This window comes from Rhinatrema bivittatum, chromosome 5 (genome assembly GCF_901001135.1).
Source record: "Rhinatrema bivittatum chromosome 5, aRhiBiv1.1, whole genome shotgun sequence".
Classification (NCBI taxonomy): Eukaryota; Metazoa; Chordata; class Amphibia; order Gymnophiona; family Rhinatrematidae; genus Rhinatrema; species Rhinatrema bivittatum.
In genome coordinates, this window is record NC_042619.1 from 342168855 (window position 1) to 342193827 (window position 24973).

The window sequence follows — 24973 nt, forward strand, 5'->3', positions numbered from 1 at the left end:
TGAGGGCCCTTGTAAAACCTATAGCTGAAGAAGGATGCCAAGATCAACGCTTAGGTAATTCCCCTTGTGGCGCTTGTGAGATGTGAGACTTGTGTTTAAAAGGAACGGTGTGGAACCATCTGGGTTCGAACCGCAAGGTCTTCTTAAATCATTCCACAAATTGTAACTCTACAAATGTCATCTATGTCCTACAGTGCCCATGCAATATGATCTATGTTGGACGGACCAAGCGGAAAATCCAGACATGACTTGTGGAGCACAAAAGTTGCATTAAAACCCAGAAATTGACCGCTCCATTAGTTTCCCACTGTAAAGATAAAAATCACCAATTTTGTGATTTTAGGTGGACTATTTTGGAGAAAATCAGCGCTTCACCCCGAGGAGGGGATGGCATGGCATTTTTGAACAGACGAGAACAATTCTGGATTTTTCAATTAAATGCAGTGGCACCTGAAGGTCTTAATGAAGTTATTAATTGGTATTCTCTGATTTAACTGATGACATCATTACGCTTTTTGACGCTTGAATGAAAGAGTCTGACGCCATTTTTAAAGGTCTTATATATATATATAAAAAGTGGATGGAGGAAAGGATTGGGGACAGTTCGGGACTCAAACGTATTGCAATAGAAATTGAGAGCACAGTGAATTTGGAAAGAGAACCCCCTGAAGCAGAACGCTATCGAAACATGGCCATGTCGGGGTCGTGATCAAGATGGACACTCAAGATAAGTTTTGAAAGTTCTTTGCTCTGCCGCTTTGGTTGAAATCTTTGCGGAGTACCTGTCCCGGGTCCTTCATGATATTTTTAAAAAATATAAAAACAAAAACAAAAACTAATTTTTTTGAACTGTTGATAATACAATAAATTTAAGTTGGACCAGAGGTTTATACGGCTTGCTGATATTTTCAAGTTGTATTCATGAAGGTCCTACAAACTCAATAATTGAAAAGTTATAAAATTCTACTGGGGAATTGGTGTTTTGTGTTTGTCCATCTTGATCATGACCCCGACGCTGCCAGATGTGGCAGCTCAGGTTTCCCTGTCTTAATTGGCCCAAAGTGCCAGTTAGCAGAGAAAAACTCCCTCTTTCCAACAGAAGTCATTTCCAGACACAAACACTCCACATTGACTCCCTTTCCTCTGATATTCTTCTCACCCACCACCACCCCTAATATAGCAAAAGGATTAATTCTTTCTGTACCCCATTCCACTCTGGGCTTTATTTTTCTCCAGTACAGAAAAAGGCCTCTATTCCTTTTACCCCCATCTCACACTTCCTCACTCAGTATAGCAAAAGGCCTACGGGCCTTTCTCCCCATCCTAGATCTGTTTCTCAACTGCCTTTTCTTCCCCTCCCCTCTCCCCCAGCATGGCCTTCAAACATGCTAGGCATCTGGAGGGAGAGTATTTCTCTTCTGTCTGGCTCGTACCAAATTCTAAATGGTGCCGGGCAACCTCATGCTGTACTTTGACAACACAATGCCAGCTGGCCCAATTTTGAATGCTAAATTGGTGGGGCAGGAGAGAAACATACTTCCTTTTACTGGCTGACACCTTGACAGGCCAAAGAAGCGATAAATAATGGACTGGTGGAGCTCACGTTGCTCCTTCATATGGCCCACCTCCACCAAATTTAAGTACCCCTCCTGAGATGGGCCGTAGAAACATTTGTTAGGTATAACATTGAAGTGTATATCCAACATTAATACCTAGCAAGCTGATTTACATTTTCTTTTGTTTTTTTCTCATTTGCATGCATGTTAGCATTACCTTTGGGAAACTGGAAGTAATGTTTGCATGTATTAACAGGAACACTAATGCCCATTAGTACTAATATCTTCTAGGCCGAAAATGTGAGAAACCAAACCAAGCTCTGCCCTTTGTATGGCTTTAATCATAGCTGATAGGATACAATAATCAATGCAAGTAGCTTTCATCCTTGTTGTTAATAAGTGAGATGGAGTCCATTAACGCGAAAGAAGCAAGCGTAAGAGAAAGCCTGTGACTGCTGAGTCACAGTTAAAAGGAGTGAGACTGCTGACACCCTGTTTATATGAGTCCAGCATGTAGTGTACACATGCATGCATGCATCAATAGTACACAAAAGTGAGGTGATGTGACTTTTATGTTTATGTTAAACAGGGAGGATGTACTATGAAACATTACAAAATATTATAAAAGCAAAACAACACAATACTATATTAAGTTGCTCTCCTCTTCCAATTACTAGATGCTAAACCTCCTTTACTTTAATTTTTAGTTCTTTTTTTGGGGATCTGTGCTGTGCTTTTCACTAGCAATCCAATGCAATGGATTTCAATGAAGAGTTATAATGTGCCATTTTAAAAATGTTCTCCCTGAATGCCACACATGTTGTAATTCTGAATACAGCATCTCTTTGCAGGTGATCTAGTGTAGCTTTCCACATATTTTTTTCAAATCTGATTGCAAAGTACTAGTGAATTCAGCAATTTTGATTGATATTCCAAAGAGTAGCAGAGCTTCAAACAGAGAGGGCTCACAAGAGATAAGACCCATGGCAATCATGCAAGAATGCTGAATGGAATAGGGAGAGTGTAAGCTCCACCCAGACATTGCTTGGTATTGGCATGTGCCAGCTCTGTGTCTTCCTATAGTCAGTGTGGTGCCAGCAAACACAGAAAAGGAAGAGAGTGCAGACAGACCGTACTTGGCTATCAGGAGGACCAGAAACCAATACATGGAAGCCGGCATTTAATTGTTGCAGGAGCAGTAGGACCTTTCCAGTAAGGTACAGCACCTATAACTTGTTACATGGAGAAACACTAAACAGAATGCTGTAATATAGTTGTGGACAAAATGTAATGCAATTTGCTTTTGTGATACTTCACCCCATTGCTTTTCAGTAGATCATCACTAACTATGCTTCCCTTTATGGAAAATACAAGTAGTAGTTTTCAAATGCTTTTTTCCAGTAAATGTGCAAAATCATTCACTATTGTTTGTGAATTTGAGATGATGGTGCTCTTTGACCACCTGTACTAGCTAATCAGTAAAGAATTTCAGCAGACTTGGATGCCTATATACAAAATATAGTCTATGGGAAAAATGCTTCGTATAAATGACCCTTGATCTGAAAGGGAAGCTTGATGGAAATCAGATCCTTTCCCCCCAAAACTGTGTAAAACTAATATTAAAAGTTATTTTTCATTGAATTTTGGACAGCAGGCTATGAGCCTTATCCAAAAAGAACTTCCTTTCCCCATTCTATGCCTATGGCAAAAATCTTTTTGGAATAAGATCTATATTGGCACTTATTGCTATTCATTTCTACTACATGCATTTGCCTTTACTGTCTAACTAGATAATATGCATTGTTAGTAAATAGGCCCATTGAATTGAATGTGATTTAGCACATTATCACAAATAATCACCTTGCTTTGCAGACAACAATCTTGTGGCTGTTTGAGGAATTATTTCTTCAAGATATTTATGATTATGAGGAACTTAGAACTTCCAAAGCAGCTCTTCCTTACTTTCATGTACTTTTTACACTTTGAGATAACAGTAATAAAAAACTGAGAAAAATTTATGATTACTACTTAAACCACTAATTCTGATTAAAAAGTTATCCATTAGAGATGCAAAGGATAAATATTCTTACTGTAATTACTATATTGTATTTTTGCTTTCCTGAATTTGAAATGTCCAAAAGAGTTGACAGATTAAATGGTTGTTTCTTCTACACATTTTTCATCTCTAGTTAAGGTCCAATTTGGTAAATATTTTTGGTATAGATATGGGAAGAGAAGCATCCTTTATATTTTCCTGTCTGCTTTTATTTTACAATACAGAAAGACAGCTATACTTTTATTAATGTTAAGACTATATCCCAAATCAAAGAAGTTCATTGGCTTTTAATCCTTAATAGTCTTCTGTGAAATGAAGATTAGGAGCCAGAAATTCATGGAAAAATGTAAGCTACGTGCTTTATTAAGCTGATAAGATTTGGCTGGCAACTACTAAGAATACAAGATTCCAGTTTTCTCTTAAGTTCAATCAGTGACTTAAGTTCAATTAGTGACTAGAAATTGCCTCTTAAATGAAATGATGCAATACTTTCCACTGATTTTTTTCAAATTGGTGAACTTAACAAAAGACATACTCTCATTGCTAGGGAAATTGGTTGATAATAACTTTTAAAAACATTTTGATAATCCCTATCCTCAATTTATTTTTTTTTTAAATCTTGATTAGAGCAGTTACTGACCATTTGTCATTGTTTGCCATATGGCTAGTGGTGAAGATTACAAGGGGAATGGCAACATTAGTTTACTTGTATGACAATGTCAATCTCAAAGAAAATAGCTGCGGTACCACAGGATATTATGAGAAGATGCTTAGCTACTTTTGGAAAGGAGAATGTGCAAGTCCCAGGCAGCAGGGGAGCAGCGACGGATTTAGATTTTCTCTCCCCCTAGGCATTGATGGTGTTGTTGTTGATCCTCCCACCTTAAGGTCGGACAACAAGAACTAGGCCTAAGGAACAAGCCCGGATTCAAGGATAGATTCTGATTTTCTGAAGCATAAAATTCAGAAGTACACTGACAAACATTTCCATCTTTGGCATTACATTATAAAACTTTGCTTAGGTCTGTGTAATTTATTTTCCTTTTATTGGGTGAGGAAAAGGGATCTCATGTATCAGTACAGGGAGGAGATCCCAGGGATAGTAAAAGGATAAGGGAGATGGGAAAGGACCAGGGAGGGGGAGAGGAGAAAGGAGAAGGAGGAGGAGAGAGGGCTGGAGATGGGGAACACTGAGGCAGGGAGATCAGGAATCTGGGATGGGAGGGAAATTCTGAGAGGAGGAGAGGAGGGATTAGGAGGGATTAGGAGGGAGTTCCAGGATCTGGGGAGAAGGGGGAGGCTACAGGTTCCTGGATCTGGAGAATAGAATCCAAGACCATAAAAGACAGGATATGAACTGTGGGAGTGAGGTAAAGAGAAGGGAGTGGCCCCACCATGCTCTCCCTTGCTTCCCCTGTCTAACCTCCCTCACACACACCCCCAACACCAATCCATTCTTACCCCAAAATACTGCCTTCTTCCCCCATTCCCCTCTCTCTGTAACATAGAAATGCCCCCCACTAATCCCCCAATCAGCACCTCCTAATTTCTCCAAAATGATCCCCTGCCTGGAAGAGGAAGCAGTGGCATAGCCAGAACTGATTTTTATGGGTGGGTCCAAAGTTAACAAGAGTGGACTGTAGGCATACAGGTCTGAATCCTAGTCAATGTACTCCAGTCGCTTCCTAAATAGTCTACAACAGCCCTTATGCATCATTAGTGAAACGTTTTAGAATCTTTTAATTATTACCAATGCCAATAAAAGAGAACACATCACCCCCATCCTTAAAAACCTCCATTGGCTACCAATCAAATACAGGATTCTCTTCAAAGTCCTCATGTTGATCCACAAGGCCTTGCATAACATCTCCCCCCTCAAGCTAAGTATCCAACTACGACCACACACCTCGAGCAGACCTATCAGAAACGCATACAAAGACACTTTGTATACCCCACCCGCCAAAACCTCACTAAGGAAGCGTGCCCTGTCCACAGCTGGGCCTCCCCTTTGGAACTCGCTCCCTCCGGACCTTCGACAAGAACCCTGCCCGCTGGTTTTCAAAAAGAAACTCAAGACATGGCTTTTCAGTCAGGCCTTTTCAGAGACATGACGTTTCACAGAGGTCCCCAGGCCCCCCCCTAATTAAAAACTCTTGCCGTACACTCTGGTTCTGTCACACCACGTTCAAACACTGTCCAACCGCCTGGCACGTAGCCACTCTAGCTTCGCAGAATTATTGAGTTCACCATAGATGTTGTTGAAGTGGCTTCATGTTTAACCTGATATTTTTTGTTAGACTTTACTATTATTTTACCTGGTATTACATGTTCCATGTTCCTTGTACTCGCCCCAAGGCGACAGTTCAGTTTCATGTAAACCGGTGCGATATGTATCCTATACAGGAACATCATTATATAAAAGTTAAAAATAAATAAATCAATATTTCAAGCACTTACCAATATTAAAAATTCCTTATTAATCTGTATCTTTATTTTATATTTATTGCAATTTATAAATACACAAGAATATCAGGTAAAAAGCAAAAAACATCAGAGCCAATCAATCATGTCATAAAACAAATATCAATGGATTATCTCACGAATCCTCTTTCCAGAAAAGCAGAGATCATCATAACTACAATAAAATAACAATAATCATGTTACACCCACCGGCCACGGTAACCCGTGGCCAGCACAACTCACCCCATGCCTCACTCTCTTCCTAGCTCCTGCTGCTCTCGTGGCCACTGCCACCGCACTCCACCGCGGATCTAGGACTCCACGTGGCGGCCGGGATGACGCCAACCGGCGCTCCGACTTGGGTCCACCCTAGGCGCATGCACGCACCAGCCCTCCTTTTAAAGGGCCAACGGCGGGAACCTCAAAGCCCTCCCCAGGTGATGACATCAGACCCTTGGGCTATTTAAGGACAGCCTCTCTCCCCCACTAACTAACTTGGCAACGAATTCCCTGGTTCCTGCTTTGGTGGTTCTGCCTTAGCTTTCCTGACCTGTTGTTCCTGCTCTACGGGTTCCTGCTTCAGTGCTCTTACTCTGTGGGATCCTGCTACTGTGCTCCTGCTCCACGGAGCCTGCCTCAGCGCTGCTCCATGTGATCCTGCTTCAGCACTCCTTCTCCACGAGATCCTACTTCAGCGCTCCTACTCCACGAGATCCTACTTCAGCGCTCCTAATCCACGAGATCCTACTTCAGCGCTCCTAATCCACAGAGCCTGCTTCAGTGCTCTTACTCTGCAGGATCCTGCTACTGCGCTCCTTCTCCACGGGATCCTGCTTCAGCGCTCCTTCTCCAAGAGATCCTACTTCAGCGCTCCTACTCCACGAGATCCTACTTCAGCGCTCCTAATCCACGGAGCCTGCTTCAGTGCTCTTACTCTGCAGGATCCTGCTACTGCGCTCCTTCTCCACGGGATCCTGCTTCAGCGCTCCTACTCCACGGAGCCTGCTTCAGTGCTCTTACTCTGCAGGATCCTGCTACTGCGCTCCTTCTCCACGGGATCCTGCTTCAGTGCTCCTACTCCACGGGATCCTGCTTCAGTGCTCTTACTCTGCAGGATCCTGCTACTGCGCTCCTTCTCCACGGGATCCTGCTTCAGCGCTCCTACTCCACAAGATCCTACTTCAGCGCTCCTACTCCATGGGATCCTGCTTCAGCGCTCTTACTCTGCAGGATCCTGCTACTGCGCTCCTTCTCCACGGGAACCTGCTTTAGCGCTCCTACTCCACAAGATCCTACTTCAGCGCTCCTACTCCACAAGATCCTACTTCAGTGCTCCTAATCCATGGGATCCTGCTTCAGTGCTCTTACTCTGCAGGATCCTGCTACTGCACTCCTTCTCCACAGGATCCTGCTTCAGCGCTCCTACTCCACGGAGCCTGCTTCAGTGCTCTTACTCTGCAGGATCCTGCTACTGCGCTCCTTCTCCACGGGATCCTGCTTCAGCGCTCCTACTCCACGGGATCCTGCTTCAGTGCTCTTACTCTGCAGGATCCTGCTACTGCGCTCCTTCTCCACGGGAACCTGCTTTAGCGCTCCTACTCCACAAGATCCTACTTCAGCGCTCCTACTCCACAAGATCCTACTTCAGTGCTCCTAATCCATGGGATCCTGCTTCAGTGCTCTTACTCTGCAGGATCCTGCTACTGCACTCCTTCTCCACAGGATCCTGCTTCAGCGCTCCTACTCCACGGAGCCTGCTTCAGTGCTCTTACTCTGCAGGATCCTGCTACTGCGCTCCTTCTCCACGAGATCCTACTTCAGCGCTCCTACTCCACGAGATCCTACTTCAGCGCTCCTAATCCACGAGATCCTACTTCAGCGCTCCTAATCCACAGAGCCTGCTTCAGTGCTCTTACTCTGCAGGATCCTGCTACTGCGCTCCTTCTCCACGGGATCCTGCTTCAGCGCTCCTTCTCCAAGAGATCCTACTTCAGCGCTCCTACTCCACGAGATCCTACTTCAGCGCTCCTAATCCACGGAGCCTGCTTCAGTGCTCTTACTCTGCAGGATCCTGCTACTGCGCTCCTTCTCCACGGGATCCTGCTTCAGCGCTCCTACTCCACGGAGCCTGCTTCAGTGCTCTTACTCTGCAGGATCCTGCTACTGCGCTCCTTCTCCACGGGATCCTGCTTCAGTGCTCCTACTCCACGGGATCCTGCTTCAGTGCTCTTACTCTGCAGGATCCTGCTACTGCGCTCCTTCTCCACGGGATCCTGCTTCAGCGCTCCTACTCCACAAGATCCTACTTCAGCGCTCCTACTCCATGGGATCCTGCTTCAGCGCTCTTACTCTGCAGGATCCTGCTACTGCGCTCCTTCTCCACGGGAACCTGCTTTAGCGCTCCTACTCCACAAGATCCTACTTCAGCGCTCCTACTCCACAAGATCCTACTTCAGTGCTCCTAATCCATGGGATCCTGCTTCAGTGCTCTTACTCTGCAGGATCCTGCTACTGCACTCCTTCTCCACAGGATCCTGCTTCAGCGCTCCTACTCCACGGAGCCTGCTTCAGTGCTCTTACTCTGCAGGATCCTGCTACTGCGCTCCTTCTCCACGGGATCCTGCTTCAGCGCTCCTACTCCACGGGATCCTGCTTCAGTGCTCTTACTCTGCAGGATCCTGCTACTGCGCTCCTTCTCCACGGGAACCTGCTTTAGCGCTCCTACTCCACAAGATCCTACTTCAGCGCTCCTACTCCACAAGATCCTACTTCAGTGCTCCTAATCCATGGGATCCTGCTTCAGTGCTCTTACTCTGCAGGATCCTGCTACTGCACTCCTTCTCCACAGGATCCTGCTTCAGCGCTCCTACTCCACGGAGCCTGCTTCAGTGCTCTTACTCTGCAGGATCCTGCTACTGCGCTCCTTCTCCACGAGATCCTACTTCAGCGCTCCTACTCCACGAGATCCTACTTCAGCGCTCCTAATCCACGAGATCCTACTTCAGCGCTCCTAATCCACAGAGCCTGCTTCAGTGCTCTTACTCTGCAGGATCCTGCTACTGCGCTCCTTCTCCACGGGATCCTGCTTCAGCGCTCCTTCTCCAAGAGATCCTACTTCAGCGCTCCTACTCCACGAGATCCTACTTCAGCGCTCCTAATCCACGGAGCCTGCTTCAGTGCTCTTACTCTGCAGGATCCTGCTACTGCGCTCCTTCTCCACGGGATCCTGCTTCAGCGCTCCTACTCCACGGAGCCTGCTTCAGTGCTCTTACTCTGCAGGATCCTGCTACTGCGCTCCTTCTCCACGGGATCCTGCTTCAGTGCTCCTACTCCACGGGATCCTGCTTCAGTGCTCTTACTCTGCAGGATCCTGCTACTGCGCTCCTTCTCCACGGGATCCTGCTTCAGCGCTCCTACTCCACAAGATCCTACTTCAGCGCTCCTACTCCATGGGATCCTGCTTCAGCGCTCTTACTCTGCAGGATCCTGCTACTGCGCTCCTTCTCCACGGGAACCTGCTTTAGCGCTCCTACTCCACAAGATCCTACTTCAGCGCTCCTACTCCACAAGATCCTACTTCAGTGCTCCTAATCCATGGGATCCTGCTTCAGTGCTCTTACTCTGCAGGATCCTGCTACTGCACTCCTTCTCCACAGGATCCTGCTTCAGCGCTCCTACTCCACGGAGCCTGCTTCAGTGCTCTTACTCTGCAGGATCCTGCTACTGCGCTCCTTCTCCACGGGATCCTGCTTCAGCGCTCCTACTCCACGGGATCCTGCTTCAGTGCTCTTACTCTGCAGGATCCTGCTACTGCGCTCCTTTCTCCACGGGATCCTGCTTCAGCGCTCCTACTCCACAAGATCCTACTTCAGCGCTCCTACTCCACAAGATCCTACTTCAGCGCTCCTAATCCACGGGATCCTGCTACTGCGCTCCTTCTCCACAGGATCCTGCTTCAGTGCACTTACTCTGCAGGATCCTGCTACTGCGCTCCTTCTCCACAGGATCCTGCTTCAGCGCTCCTGCTCCACGGGATCCTGCTTCAGTGCTCCTGCTCCACGGAGCCTGCTTCAGTGCTCTTACTCTGCAGGATCCTGCTACTGTGCTCCTTCTCCACGAGATCCTGCTCCAGCGCTCCTACTCCACGGGATCCTGCTTCAGTGCTCCTACTCCACGAGATCCTACTTCAGCGCTCCTACTCCATGGGATCCTGCTTCAGCGCTCTTACTCTGCAGGATCCTGCTACTGCGCTCCTTCTCCACGGGAACCTGCTTTAGCGCTCCTACTCCACAAGATCCTACTTCAGCGCTCCTACTCCACAAGATCCTACTTCAGTGCTCCTAATCCATGGGATCCTGCTTCAGTGCTCTTACTCTGCAGGATCCTGCTACTGCACTCCTTCTCCACAGGATCCTGCTTCAGCGCTCCTACTCCACGGAGCCTGCTTCAGTGCTCTTACTCTGCAGGATCCTGCTACTGCGCTCCTTCTCCACGGGATCCTGCTTCAGCGCTCCTACTCCACGGGATCCTGCTTCAGTGCTCTTACTCTGCAGGATCCTGCTACTGCGCTCCTTTCTCCACAGGATCCTGCTTCAGCGCTCCTACTCCACAAGATCCTACTTCAGCGCTCCTACTCCACAAGATCCTACTTCAGCGCTCCTAATCCACGGGATCCTGCTACTGCGCTCCTTCTCCACAGGATCCTGCTTCAGCGCACTTACTCTGCAGGATCCTGCTACTGCGCTCCTTCTCCACAGGATCCTGCTTCAGCGCTCCTGCTCCACGGGATCCTGCTTCAGTGCTCCTGCTCCACGGAGCCTGCTTCAGTGCTCTTACTCTGCAGGATCCTGCTACTGTGCTCCTTCTCCACGGGATCCTGCTCCAGCGCTCCTACTCCACGGGATCCTGCTTCAGTGCTCCTACTCCACGAGATCCTACTTCAGCACTCTTGCTCCACGAGATCCTGCTTCAGCACCTCTACTCCACAGGATCCTGCTTCAGCACCCCTACTCCATGGTGCCTGCTTCAGCACTCCACAGGATCCTGCTTCAGCACTCCTACTCCACGGGATCCTGCTTCAGCGCTCTTACTCCTCAGGATCCTGCTTCAGCACTCCTTCTCCATGGCATCCTGCTTCAGCGCTCCTTCTCCACGGCATCCTGCTTCAGCGCTCCTTCTCCACGGGATCCTGCTTCAGCGCTCCTTCTCCATGGGATCCTACTTCAGCGCTCCTTCTCCATGGGATCCTGCTTCAGCACCCCTGCTCCACGGTGCCTGCTTCACTCTTTCTTCGAAGGCACCACAACCTCGGACTGGACTTGACCCTCGCTTTTTGCCGCCTGCTCTCAACCTTGGACCGGACCTGACTTCCCTGGTTTTCCCTCTCTCATCTGGGCGCTTCTCCAGGACCAGCCACTCAGAAGGGCAACCAGCCACGCAGAAAGGCAACCAAAATGATAAAGGGGATGGAACAGCTGCCCTATGAGGAAAGGCTGAAGAGGTTAGGGCTGTTCAGCTTGGAGAAGAGATGGCTGAGGGGGGATATGATAGAGGTCTTTAAGATCATGAGAGATCTTGAACGAGTAGATGTGACTTGGTTATTTACACTTTCGAATAATAGAAGGACTAGGGGGCATTCCATGAAGTTAGCAAGTAGCACATTTAAGACTAATCAGAGAAAATTCTTTTTCACTCAACGCACAATAAAGCTCTGGAATTTGTTGCCAGAGGATGTGGTTAGTGAGGTTAGTGTAGCTGGGTTCAAAAAAGGTTTGGATAAGTTCTTGGAGGAGAAGTCCATTAATGGCTATTAATCAATTATACTTAGGGAATAGCCACTGCGATTAATTGCATCAGTAGCATGGGTTCTTCTTAGTGTTTGGGTAATTGCCAGGTTCTTATGGCCTGGATTGGCCTCTGTTGGAAGCAGGATGCTGGGCTTGAGGGAGCTTGACCCAGCATGGCAATTTCTTATGTTCTTATGTTAAGCCCACCTAAGGCTAGCCGGCCCCGGCACCCAAGGGCTCAACCTGCGGGGAACGTGGGCTGGTACTGGTGAAGTTCCTGTTGGCCTCTGTTTCCCGGCTGGCCTCACCTCCCGACAGTGGGGACACCTGTGGGGCTCAACCCCCTCAGGTAGGGCCAACAGCACCTCAGGCCAAGGGTCCACAATTCCTATCAAATCATGAGTGGGTGCACAGCAAAACTATGACAGTTCACATTACAACCCAAATGAAAACAAAAGCTCTATACAAATTCTGAAGACACCTAAGCCAAACAAAAGACTCCCTCCACTGCTAAATATTTTGTGAAATAATACACTGACTCAGGACTCAAATAACAGCAACCTTATGAAAAAGAAGCAATGAAAATACTACACCAGGCCCTAGAACATTAATACACCACCTACTGGGATAACAGAATAAGCTGGACTGCTACAAATTCCTACAGAGAAACTACATGCTAGCAGCAATAGTGCCCCTCAGTCACACACAGGCAGAACACAGACCGACCCTTACCTAATACAGAAATAAGGGACTACAAATTAGAAATAGAAACACACAGACAAAACTGAAATAAAAGTCTGAGAAACCAGACTCTGAAGAGTGGAACACTAAAGAGCAAAAAAGGCTCATGCTTTCTCTCACAGACTCCCTTACACACACAAGCTCTCACTTTCACATGTTCTACCACACACACAAGCTCTCACTCACGCAATCAGGCTCCCATTCTTTCACACACAGACACCCACACTTAGATTCCCATTCTTTTACATACAAACACCCACACGTAGGCTCCCATTCTTGCATATAAACACCCAGGCTCCCATTCTCACGCACAAACACCTACACTCAGGCTCCTGTGCTCACTTGCACACAAAGGGCCTTACCGCCAAACCTCTTATGTCGCCGCAGGGATGGGCTCCCGTTGCAGCTTTACTGTGGTGGGCCTTCTTCTTCACCGCCACAGGGGGGAGCTCCCATGGCGGCCTTGCTTCAGCGGGGTCAGACTTCTTTGCCACCACGGAAATAGGCTCCCATGATGGCCTTGCTTCAGCGGGGCCTTATTTTTCTTTAACCACTGCGATGTCCAGGCCTCGTTTGGTGTCAGGTGGCTACGTCACTGAGAGGAAGGGCTGGTTATGGAAGCCGAAATCTGTTCAGCACAGCTGCAAGGCAGCAAATCTTCAGCCAGCTGCCTCCTAGATTGCTGCTGTCCTAGGCAGAGGCCTAGTGTGTTTATTAGCAAATCCAGGCCTGCACAGGAGAGCACGTGACCACTCACCTGGAAAATGCACATTTCATCCAGAACATAAGAGAGGACAACTGCAGATTCTATTAACAGTGTGATCTTACTGTAGGAAATTATTTCAGAAGTAGCATTGGTTTTAAAACTAAATCCTTCTTTAAAAGAAGAAACATTTTATTATGGATCGTGTAACTACAATAATAGGAACTTGTTAAGAATACTGAACTGATAGCAACTTGGCTTATAAAAGATAGGCAGATCCAGCAGTAACATCATTGCAACTCTATTTCCTTTTCATTTATTTATTTACTTATATTTGCATTTATGAATTATTGTACTCACAGCGATTAACAAAACATAGAAAAATTTCCATAAAATATAACGAATTCAACGAATAAATTACTGGCATAATATATGGAGCTATATTTCTGCAGTGGCTTCAGAAGCCAAATTCTCAGTGCTATTCTTGGAAGCAATTATAGGTATAACCGTAAGACATTAAAATGGAGAACTGACTTTTAAAACAGTTTCTGTTTCCAAATCACAGTTTCTTATGGTAAGGGGTTACAGTATTTATGTATGGTAATATTCTTTAACAAAATGTGTGGTGCTCTCCCATTATAGGCCTCAGTCATACAAAATTCCAGAGCCACATAAATAGCTGGATATTTGGATATGTTATTTTGCATAAAAGATTTTGGGGCCGGTTTATGGGATATTCAGTAGTGTCCTATGAAGATTATCATTTTGTCCTGTTCATAATTTTTTTTTTTTTTTTTTTGCATTATTCAAAGGTTTGCAGAATAGATGTCCATAGTTGTTATAGATTACAACAGTGGCCACTAAATTATTTGGCAATATGATCAGATTATAGCCCAGAAACCACCAAGCACTAGAGAGCACTCTAAATAATATCCACACCAGAAGGGAGTGCTCAATAAAGATTCCACAGTCCCAAGGATTCAAATTATTTGTAAATCCAAAAGTAGTTTTATTTTTTATGGCGGCAACTCCACTGTATAAAAATGTATTTTTTACAACCACAGGTCCCCCGACACGGACCCGTGTTTCGCCAGGGGCTGCATCGGGGGGGACGCACAACGAGTTTTAAATATAATCTGTAAACAAAACAATAGAAACAGGACTGTGTAAGGAAAGGCTTGCCAATGCCGTACATAAAAACAGATAATACACAAATAATACACTTTCACTTACCAAGTTGAAGTTTATACAGGCGTATAGCAGGGGAGCGCATTGTATGACATTAAACATGGAGTTTTAAAGTTGCAAACGGCGCCAAAAAGCATTTACCAACCAATCAGCTGGGGATAACCCTCCACCAATCCGGGCGGAGAATTCTATATCCAATCAGCATCCAGATACATGAAATGAATAAACAATCAGATAAAATGAACCCATTCAATCTCTTTGTTGAGACCTCCTGGGACAACAGTATTTAAACGGTGAATCCACCGCTGTTCACAACGAATAAGATGAGCATCAAAGTCACCACCTCATACCATTTGTGTATTATCTGTTTTTATGTACGGCATTGGCAAGCCTTTCCTTACACAGTCCTGTTTCTATTGTTTTGTTTACAGATTATATTTAAAACTCGTTGTGCGTCCCCCCCGATGCAGCCCCTGGCGAAACACGGGTCCGTGTCGGGGGACCTGTGGTTGTAAAAAATACATTTTTATACAGTGGAGTTGCCGCCATAAAAAATAAAACTACTTTTGGATTTACAAATAATTTGAATCCTTGGGACTGTGGAATCTTTATTGAGCACTCCCTTCTGGTGTGCAGATTATAGCCCAGGTCATTTTAGCATTTCATCTGTCCACATTGAATCTCATCTGAGTTTTTTGGTGCATCAGTGCTATGTTTCAGATGCAAATTTGTTAACATTAATTCTCACAGGGTGATGAAAAGATATTGCCACCAATCATTTTTTGTTCACTTTGCAAAGCAGGTTTTTATCCTTTACTTTAGAGGTTATATAAAACAGGCATTGCCATTCTGCAGAAAAGAGGAGGTGGTAATGGGAGTTTAAGATTATTGCGCCCATGGAGATATTATATTATGTATCTTTTCTGCAGCAGGAGAAAGATTGCTGCATGCCAAATGTCTTTAGGCATTCTGCCAAGTACGCATGCTAAATAGTATGCTAAATAGATGCCTAACTGAATAAAGTGATTGCTTTCCAAAGCGAGAAGTAGGGTGACTGGCCTTTAGCCAATATCAAGTGTAATCATGAAAATATAATTAAGGCGGTAATAAAAGTAAGCACATTCCTAACTGTGAAACATCTCACAGAGAAGCTGAAATTAAATCGGTCAGATTAGGACTAGTGACATTTGACAGCTATCTTTTATCACAGACCTGAATTCTTCCCTGTGAAATAAGTATAGAGAAAGGCATACCATTTGTTTAACTGCCCCACAACATATCTCACGATGCTAGGATCGTGTTGTGCACATTGACAGAGCAGGTAGACATCACTCTGATTTATTTCACTGTTACCTGAAGCACCTTTGTACCATTTTGGGAATTAACAGTTAACCTTTTCTTTCTCTAGTGCATCAGGAAGATCATGACGCATTTGTCAGAAGGCTTGACAAACGAGACTGCATTGGAAAGCGTTTTATATATTTTTCCAAACTGCACAGACTTACATATAGACTACCTAATGAAGGAATACTATCTCCCTGCCATGTACAGTGTGACCTTCCTGGTGGGATTTCCAGGCAACGCCTTTGCAATTTTTGTGTACCTCTTCAAGATGAGACCGTGGAGAAACAGCACAGTTATTATGTTTAATTTGGCTATCACAGACATGTCCTACCTAGCGAGTCTTCCTTTCTTGGTGTATTACAACGCCAACGAGGAGCACTGGAGCCTGGGAGACTTCATGTGTAAATTAGTTCGCTTCGTCTTTCACTTGAACCTGTACGGCAGCATCCTGCTGCTCACGTGCTTCAGTATCTTCCGCTATGTCGTGATTGTGCATCCCATGAAGTTCCACTCTATTCACAAGAGGAAATGGGCTGTGGTGGCCTGCTCAGCAGTTTGGATCGTAGCCCTTATGACAGTCATTCCAATGTCTTTTATGTTTACTTCAACAGAGGTACAAGGCTCTTCTGCCTGCCTGGACTTTACCAGCTCAAGCAAACTGGACAGGGTCAGGTGGTACAACTGGCTTTTGACTGTGCTTGGCTTTTTCTTGCCTCTGCTGGTTGTGACTCTGTGCTACACATCAATTATTTACAGTTTAGCCAATGGACCCTACACCCGTGATAGCTACAAAAGGAGGGCACGCACTCTTGTAGCCACTCTCTTGGTGGTCTTCTATGTGTGCTTTTTACCTTTTCACATTCTTCGGGGCATATGGATTGAAATGAGAGTACATCCAGTCAGCTGCTACTTTGAAAAGCAGATTCAAGCCATCTATATCATCTTTAGACCGATAGCTGCACTAAATACGTTTGCCAATCTAGTACTGTACACAGTTATTGGAGATAATTTCCAACAGGCTGCCTTTTCTGTTCTCAGGTACAGGCAGACTAATAATGTGCCGTACGTAGGAAACAATATTGAGGCAATCTATAGATCTTAAAAGAATGCAAATGCCATTGAATTGTCTTTCCAAATGTGCCACAAGTATTGGGAAGCACTTATCTCTAACTTCTGAGAGGTTCAATCATCTCGTTAGATTCTAATTCAGGGATACTGCCATGGAAGCTGAACACTGGAAAGCAATATCATGGCAGATTTTTAAACATTGCGCGCGTGCTACCCAGCGCACACACATGGATGCGCGATTTTATAACATGTGTGCGATGGTGTGCGCACATTACAAAATGCCGGGTCAACGCACGCAAGGGAGGGGATTTTTACAGTTACACGCAGCGACGTATCGGGGTCATCCCCAGTACCCTCCCAGTCCGCTCCAATTAAGGAGCAGACTGGGAGGGAAGTTCCCAACCCCCTAGACTGAACTCCCTTCCCCTTCACCTATCCTGCCCTCCCTCCCGTTCCCAAACCCCCCCAAAGTCATTAACCTACCTTTTGCGCCTGCTGCTGGCACGCGATCCCCCGGCATAGCAGCAAATGGCCACTGTGCCGGGCACCTCTAGCCCCCGACCCCCCCTTCCCCGGGACCGCCCCTTTCACAAACCCCGGGATTTACATGCGTGGCCGGGCCTTTGAAAATTGGCCCGGTGCGCGTAAGGCCCGGGTTTTACGCATGTAGGTGATTTAAAATCTGGCCCTATATTAATTCTGAGTCTTGGTACCTTATTAATGCCTGATCCCAATTGTACTGAGTAATATTTCTCTACTATGGTAGTATGCTTTCTATATTAAAATCATCCCACCCATTACAACATCCCCAAACTCCCATCTCTCCCACAGACGAAATGTAAGTTTAACATATACCCTGTTATTTCAAAAGAAAGTTCCATACCCAGATTTAAAACAGAAATCCAACAGAGGGAAAAGATCACTTGACATATACTATTGTAAGTGACTATCTGATTCATTTGCATCATTGTCACGCTGTAGTATTTAGAACAAGCAGAAAGTCAGTCTTATTGGGGACAATTGTGAAATTGCCCAGGGAGGTTGCAGGTTCACAGGTACTTTGCAACCATCTTCCTGCAAGTGTGGGCTGGTAGGGGGAACATGGCTACTTTTATACCTAAGTATTTTGTACAAAATTCATGGAGGATTTCAACTCCATGCATTTCCCTTCTCCAAACTAACCCTGCCCACTTTTCTCTGCAGCTAACCCTAGTGATACACATGGAGTTCTGCCCATACTAAGGCAGGGCCTTCCCAAACCGGTCCTGGAGATCCCACAGCCAGTCGGGTTTTCAGGATATCCACAAGGAATTTGCATGATATAAATTTGCATATTCTAAATCGCTATGGTATGCAAATGTATCTCATGCATGGTCATTGTGGATATCCTGAAAACCCAACTGACTGTGGTGTCCCCAGGACAGGTTTGGGAAGCCCTGCACTAAGGTGTGGTTCATTTGAAACACCATTTTTATTCGGGCAAACATGTATTTCCCATGTAAAAACTTTTCAAAATTGTACTCGTCGTGATTAGGAATCGTTTCTTTGCACAAATCACATTGTCATGTGATTTAAGTACAATTTTTCAGAGGATATTCTATAGCAAGAGTGACCAACTCCGGTCCTCGAGAGCCACAAATAGGCCTGGTCTTCAGGATACCCACAATGAATATGCATGAGATAGATTTGCATACTATGGAGGTAGTGTGCGGCAAATGTATCTCATGCATATTCATTGTGGATATCCTGAAACCTGGCCTGTTTGTGCCTCTTGAAGACCCAAGCTGGCCTCCCCTGTTCAATAGACTTGGAAATAGTTTCACACTCATTTGATCTTTCATTGCCTTTACAATTATTCTTGAGTTACAAAATGACTCCAGATTATCAGAAATGTGACACAATCCTGTTTGTAGATGTAATGGGACAAAACAAAGACTGGTTCAGCTTGTCCCTGCTGACTGGAACTATCTGGTAACCCTTTTATTATTTGGCACTGTTAGCAAAATGTTCATAAGGTAAGAGCAATGCAAAGGGAAAGTAAATCCATCCACGGAGATGTTTCAGCTATCACATGGAAAAAAAACAATTCAGTGATTGTGCATGTAATAAACTTTAATTATTCATTGTCTCAACTTCTTTTTAGTTATCTGTTTTATCTGCTTCAGTGTCATTATTCTTACTTTCTCAGCATTTCGTGCACTTATTTAATTGCTTATTTTTCTGTGTGATCTTCCACTTAATCTTCTCCGGTTTCATTCCAGTCTGTCTTTCCTAAGGCATCCCTTGTACATGCCACTTTACTTTTTATTTCTAGCTGCCCTGTGGTGGACCTGTCACCCTTGCCTATCTTCAAAGTTTCAAGACTTTCTTTTCTACCTTGCTTTGCTTCCCCACTTCAGTCTTATATTTTTTTTCTTGTTTCTCCTGTTTCGCTTTCACTCATGGAGCGCATTTGGGCTGAAATCACTCAAGAAATACACATATGTATATCTATAGTGCATTCGGACTAGTGGCTAAGGCTAAACCTGGTGGGGTATACTTACTAATAGGTAAATGAATTTGTCACAAAATATCTTACTTTTTAAATGGACTACCAAAAATGATTGAATGCCTTTAGAAATATTTTACTTAATTTTGTACTTTTAGTTGTTTTTCACAGCCTTTTGACTTTTCCTTTTCTTTTCACCCCCTCCCAAATTTCTAGTATTGCCAAAACATGTTGATTTTGACGTCTCTCATAGTCATCTTTTCCTCACCATATCCTCATACACATCATCACCATTTTCCAAGTAGTAACGTCCTCGTACGTCTGCTGCTTTTCATTCTATGCGTCTTAATTTAAAAAAATGTTCACAGGCACATGAATTGTCATAGTGTGGTTGCCATGTTAGTCCACTTAGACCTAGATTCATCAAAAAGCAATAAATATAGGAAAATAGCACCCGTGATAAAAAGGGGGTCATGGTTAGGATAATTTCCCCCGTTCAAAGGGAGAGAGAGAGTGAGACCAATATGTAACTTTACTATTTATACCGCTGTAAGAGAGGGCACTTTTATTTGGGGGAGGGGGAGGGGGTTGGGGGTATAATTGAAATCTTAAATCAGTAGAGAGAAAAATATATATTGATCTAAACAAAAATTATTTCCCTAAAACAATATCTCATCAAATAATGAGTGCATGTGTAGTCAATTTCAAATAAACCTAAACATAAACCTAAACATATTCATTAAAAAATATTTTTATTCTTTTGAACAACTTACATATCAATTATATAGACAACTAAATATATATGAACTTATATGTAAATATCAAAAATGTATATAAGAAAAAATATAATGAAAAATAGATAAAAATCACAAACACATACATCCCAAAACACTCACTCCCATACACATCCAGTTTAAAGTTATAAAAAGAATTACAAAGAGTAAAACCTGAATATATGTAATTTTTATAGAAGCATGGGCAGTCTGTACAATATTTCCAAAATGCAGACTGTTCCTCAATGGATATCCAAGTTTTGACCCAGGACGTAAACCTTCATGAGAGTCAAAAATTCCCACATTTTTAAATCCAAGATATAAATTTTCATATTTATTTATTTATTTATTTATTTATTTAAAAACTTTTATATACCGGTATTAGTATGCATACATCATACCGGTTTACAATGTAACTTAAAAGGCAGAAATTACAATGAACAGGGAGGGCGAACAAGGAGGAGTATACAAAGAGCAGGAGGAGGAGGAATTAAAGCAATAAGTAAAACTGCAACGGACTATTTACAGGAATATACAAGGCGTAGGCAAGATACTTGCGGAAGTCAGTGTATTTAATCAGGGTAGGCTTGTCGGAAGAGCCATGTTTTAAGTTTTTTTCTGAACTTGGCGTAACATGGCTCTAGCCTGAGAGTGGTAGGGAGGGCGTTCCATTGTTTAGGGCCTGCAATGGATAGTGCACGGTCCCTAGTAGAGGAGAGGTGGGCTTTTTTCAAAGGGGGAATGGAGAGGGTGCCTTTGTTGACAGTGCGAGTGGGTCGTTCAGTGCGTATAGGACGAAAGGGTTCATCCAACCAATTGGAATTGTGCGAGTGGATGGACTTGTGCACTATGGTTAGAATTTTGAAGAGAATTTGGGATGCGATGGGGAGCCAGTGGAGTTCTTTGAGTATAGGGGTAATGTGATCAGCTTTCCTTGAGTTGGTGATGACCCTGGCGATGGCATTCTGGAGCATTTGTAAGGGCTTGGTGGTGGAGGAGGGTAGGCCGAGGAAGAGGGCATTACAGTAGTCCAGCTTTGAGGAAAGGGTGGCTTGGACGACGGTGCGGAAGTCATGATAGTGGAGGAGGGGTCTGAGTTTCTTCAGGATGTGAAGCTTGAAGAAACCTTCTTTGAGGATGGAGTTGATCTGTTTTTTGAGATTGAGTTGTTGATCTATGATAACCCCAAGGTCTCTTACAGTGGGTTGGGGTGTTATGACGTTGAAAGCTGGATCGTTGGAGATCGGTGGTTTGGGAGGGAGGTGAGGAGAGATAAGGAGCAGCTCTGTTTTGGAGGAGTTTAGAGAGAGGTGGATGTTGGTGAGGAAGTCATTTATGTTGGCAAGACATGTGTTCCAGAAGGCAAGGGCATCTGAGAGAGAGTTGTGAATGGGAATGACGATTTGAACGTCATCTGCATAGAGGTAGAATTTGAGGCCGAGGTCTGTGAGGAGCTGACATAGAGGTGTGAGATAAATGTTGAAAAGGGTGGAGGAGAGGGAGGAGCCTTGTGGGACACCTTGAGACAAGGGGTAGAGTGTGGAGTTGGCGTTTCCTATCTTGACGGAGAACTTTCTGTTAGATAAATAGGATTTAAACCATAGTAGGGCTAGGCCTGAGATGCCTATTTCGGATAGCCGGTTGATGAGGAGGTTGTGGTTGATGGTATCAAAGGCAGCTGAGATGTCGAGTAGGGCGAGGAGGTAACAGTTGCCTCGGTCCATGCCTATGAGTAAGTGGTCCGTGAGGGAGAGCAGGAGGGTTTCTGTATTAAGGTATTTACGGAAGCCATATTGGGCTGGATGCAGAATGTTGTTGCTTTCTAGATATTCTGTAAGTTGGATGTTTACAATCTTTTCCATAATTTTGGATAGGAAGGGCAGGTTAGAGATAGGGCGGAAGTTAGCGGGGTCTTTAGGGTCTAGTGTTGGTTTTTTTAGGAGGGGCTTGACAATAGCTTGTTTGAGAGCATCTGGGACAGAGCCTGAAGAGAGGGAGGAGTTTATGATGTCTGTGATGGGTTTGGATATAGTATTCGGGATGGAGAGGAGGGATTTTGTTGGAATAGTGTCTGAAGGGTGGGAAGCTGGTTTGAGTTTTCTGAGAATAGATTCCACTTCTTTAGCGGAAGTCAGGTCAAGGGTTTGGAGGGTGGGTGAAGTGGGGGAAGGTTGGAGGGAGGGGGAAGGGGAGGTAGATGGAGAAGGGTGTTGAAATCTGCAGAGGATGTTGGTGATTTTTGTGAGGAAATACTGGGCGATTTCTTCGCTCTTAGTGGAGGCATCATTCTCAGAGATAGTGGGCTGAGAGGATTTGGTGAGGTTGGCAACATAATTGAAAAGGGCTTTCGGGTTGTACATGTATTGGTGGATCTTAGCTGAAAAGTAGTCTCTTTTTGTTTTGAGGGTGGTTATTCTATATTGGTGAAGGGTAGTTTTGAAACTTGAGGCGAGTTGAGGTGAGGGGGCTTTACGCCAGCTTCTCTCTCGCTGCCTGAGGGTATTTTTTAGGGATCTTAGTTCAGTCGTGTACCAGGGTTGATGATTTTTTGTGGGTTGGGTAATGTTAAAAGGATGAAAAAGGATCCCAAACTTCATATAAGAAAAAATCCCAACCAGGGCCCAAGTTTTGCCTCAGGAATGAGGCTGCTTCAGGGGAACAGATTTAAGTATAATATACCACAGCCTGGAAGTGATTTTTAAACCAGTATCTCACAAAAAAAGATCCTCAAATATCATGCATCAACACTTCTTGTCCACATCAAACTTGTTCCAACAGCAGCAATATTAGCCAGCATCATGGCTCTGCTTTCCGGCAACGGGGCACATGTCTTACTCTTTATCGGGCAGAGAAAGTTGTATTGCCAAAAAAGCTGCAGAAAAGCTGCTAATCAATCCAAATCCTCCAAATAGCAAAATGTCTCAATAAATTACAATTTGCACCATGGCAGCCCGACTAAAGATGTGTGTATGTGTTTGTGATTTTTATCTACTTTTCATTATATTTTTTTATTTATTATATACATTTTTATACATAAATTTAAGTTGAATTATATTTAGTTATCTCTATAATTGATTTGTAAGTTGTTCAAGAGAATAAAAATATTTTTTAAAGAATATGTTTAGGTTTATTTGAAATTGATTATATACTTGCCCTCATTATTTGATGAGATAATTGAAATCTCCTATTATTGCTGCACTACCAATTTGGTTAGCTTCCCTAATTTCTCTTAGCATTTCACTGTCCGTCTCACCATCTTGACCAGATGGACGGTAGTATACTCCTATCACTATACTCTTCCCCGACACACAAGGGATTTTCTACCCATAAAGATTCAATTTTGCATTTAGTCTCATGCAGGATGTTTATCCTGTTGGACTCTATGCCATCCCGGACATAAAACACCACCCCACCTCCCAGATGCTCCTCTCTGAAATTGTGATATCATTTGTACCCCAGTATAGCACTATCTAATTGGATATTCTCTCTCTCTGTCTCTGAGATGCAAATTAAATTTGTCATTCACTGCTATACAAACATTCTCCCATCTTACTTCTTAGACTTCTGGCATTAGCATACAAACATTTCAAAGTGTGTTTTTTGTTGGTATTAAGATTATGCTTATCTCCTTTTTAAAGTTGAGCTCCAACAGCCTGTTTTTGCACCTTGGTTAAGGTGGAGCCCATCCCTTCGGAAGAGACTCCCCCTTCCCCAAAAGGTTCCCCAGTTCCTAACAAAACTGAATCCCTCTTCCTTGCACCATCGTCTCATCCACGCATTGAGACTCCGGAGCTCTGCCTGCCTCTGGTGACCTGCGCGTGGAACAGGGAGCATTTCAGAGAATGCTACCCTGGAGGTTCTGGATTTAAGCTTTCTATCTAAGAGCTTAAATTTAGCTTCTAGAATCTCCCTCCTACATTTTCCTATGTCGTTGGTGCCCACGTGTACCACGACAGCCGGCTCCTCCCCAGCATTGTCTAAAATCCTATCTAGGTGACACATGAGATCCACCACCTTTGCACCAAGTAGGCAAGTTACCAGGACATCTTGGACCTACTTCTTAGATGTAGAGGGGAGAAACCAGAGTGACTAGAAATCTAAACTACAAAGTGGAAGGGGAGAAAGTTAATAAACTATCAGTGGCATAGGTCCTAATCAACACCAGGTAAGGAGGATAGGAGAACCCTGGGTCTTTGCATTGGCAGAAACAAAGAAAACAGAAGAACCTTCAGCATCACAATTACCTGCATGGAGAATCATAGAAGCCTTGGCTTATGCTCCTATAAAGGCAAAGAGGACAGGAGAAACCATGAGCCCGTACTTCCAGGGGCCAACAAGTAGGAAGAGCAAGAGAAACCCTAAGCCCAATAGTAGTAGGAGAAAAAAAAATGGGAAAACCTTCAGGACCTGAATAGTTCCCCAACATGTGATAAAGTAAATTTGAATATGCCACATCAAATTCTCTTCAAACTGAATATTTTGCCAACTCTAGGTCTTCCTGCTCTCCCTCTCTCTCTCCCCTAAGGGCTTTTCTGGGTAGACAAAAAGCATTATTTTTCCATCAAGTTAAAAATTCAAGGGGAAAACTTCCTGAGGTTTCCTAGTGTTTTTTGGGGTTTTTTGTGCAATACCATTTGTTTTTCTTTGTCATGTCAGCAATTACTTTCACCCTGTCCCTCTCACCATGCCTTCGTCCCTCACGCCCAACAGACTCAATTTGAGATATATATTGTTCTCCATTCTTCCTGGAAGAATGGAGAACAATATATATCTTTTATATATATATCAATATATATCTAAATATATATTT

At 44.2% G+C, this 24973-nt stretch overlaps 1 protein-coding gene across 1 annotated transcript; it reads left to right on the top strand.

Moving 5' to 3' along the window:
• The first annotated feature begins 2495 nt into the window (after positions 1 to 2495).
• LOC115091704 (2-oxoglutarate receptor 1-like) lies at positions 2496 to 17297 on the top strand. Its single transcript, XM_029601861.1, has 2 exons — positions 2496 to 2773; positions 15899 to 17297. The coding sequence occupies exon 2, from the start codon at positions 15914 to 15916 to the stop codon at positions 16934 to 16936; it is 1023 nt and encodes a 340-aa protein (XP_029457721.1). The 5' UTR covers positions 2496 to 2773; positions 15899 to 15913; the 3' UTR covers positions 16937 to 17297.
• The last annotated feature ends 7676 nt before the right edge of the window (positions 17298 to 24973 follow it).

Bases quoted from the DNA above. Each gene is read 5' to 3' on its own strand.
- LOC115091704 (XM_029601861.1), top strand. From the start codon at position 15,914: ATGACGCATTTGTCAGAAGGCTTGACAAACGAGACTGCATTGGAAAGC.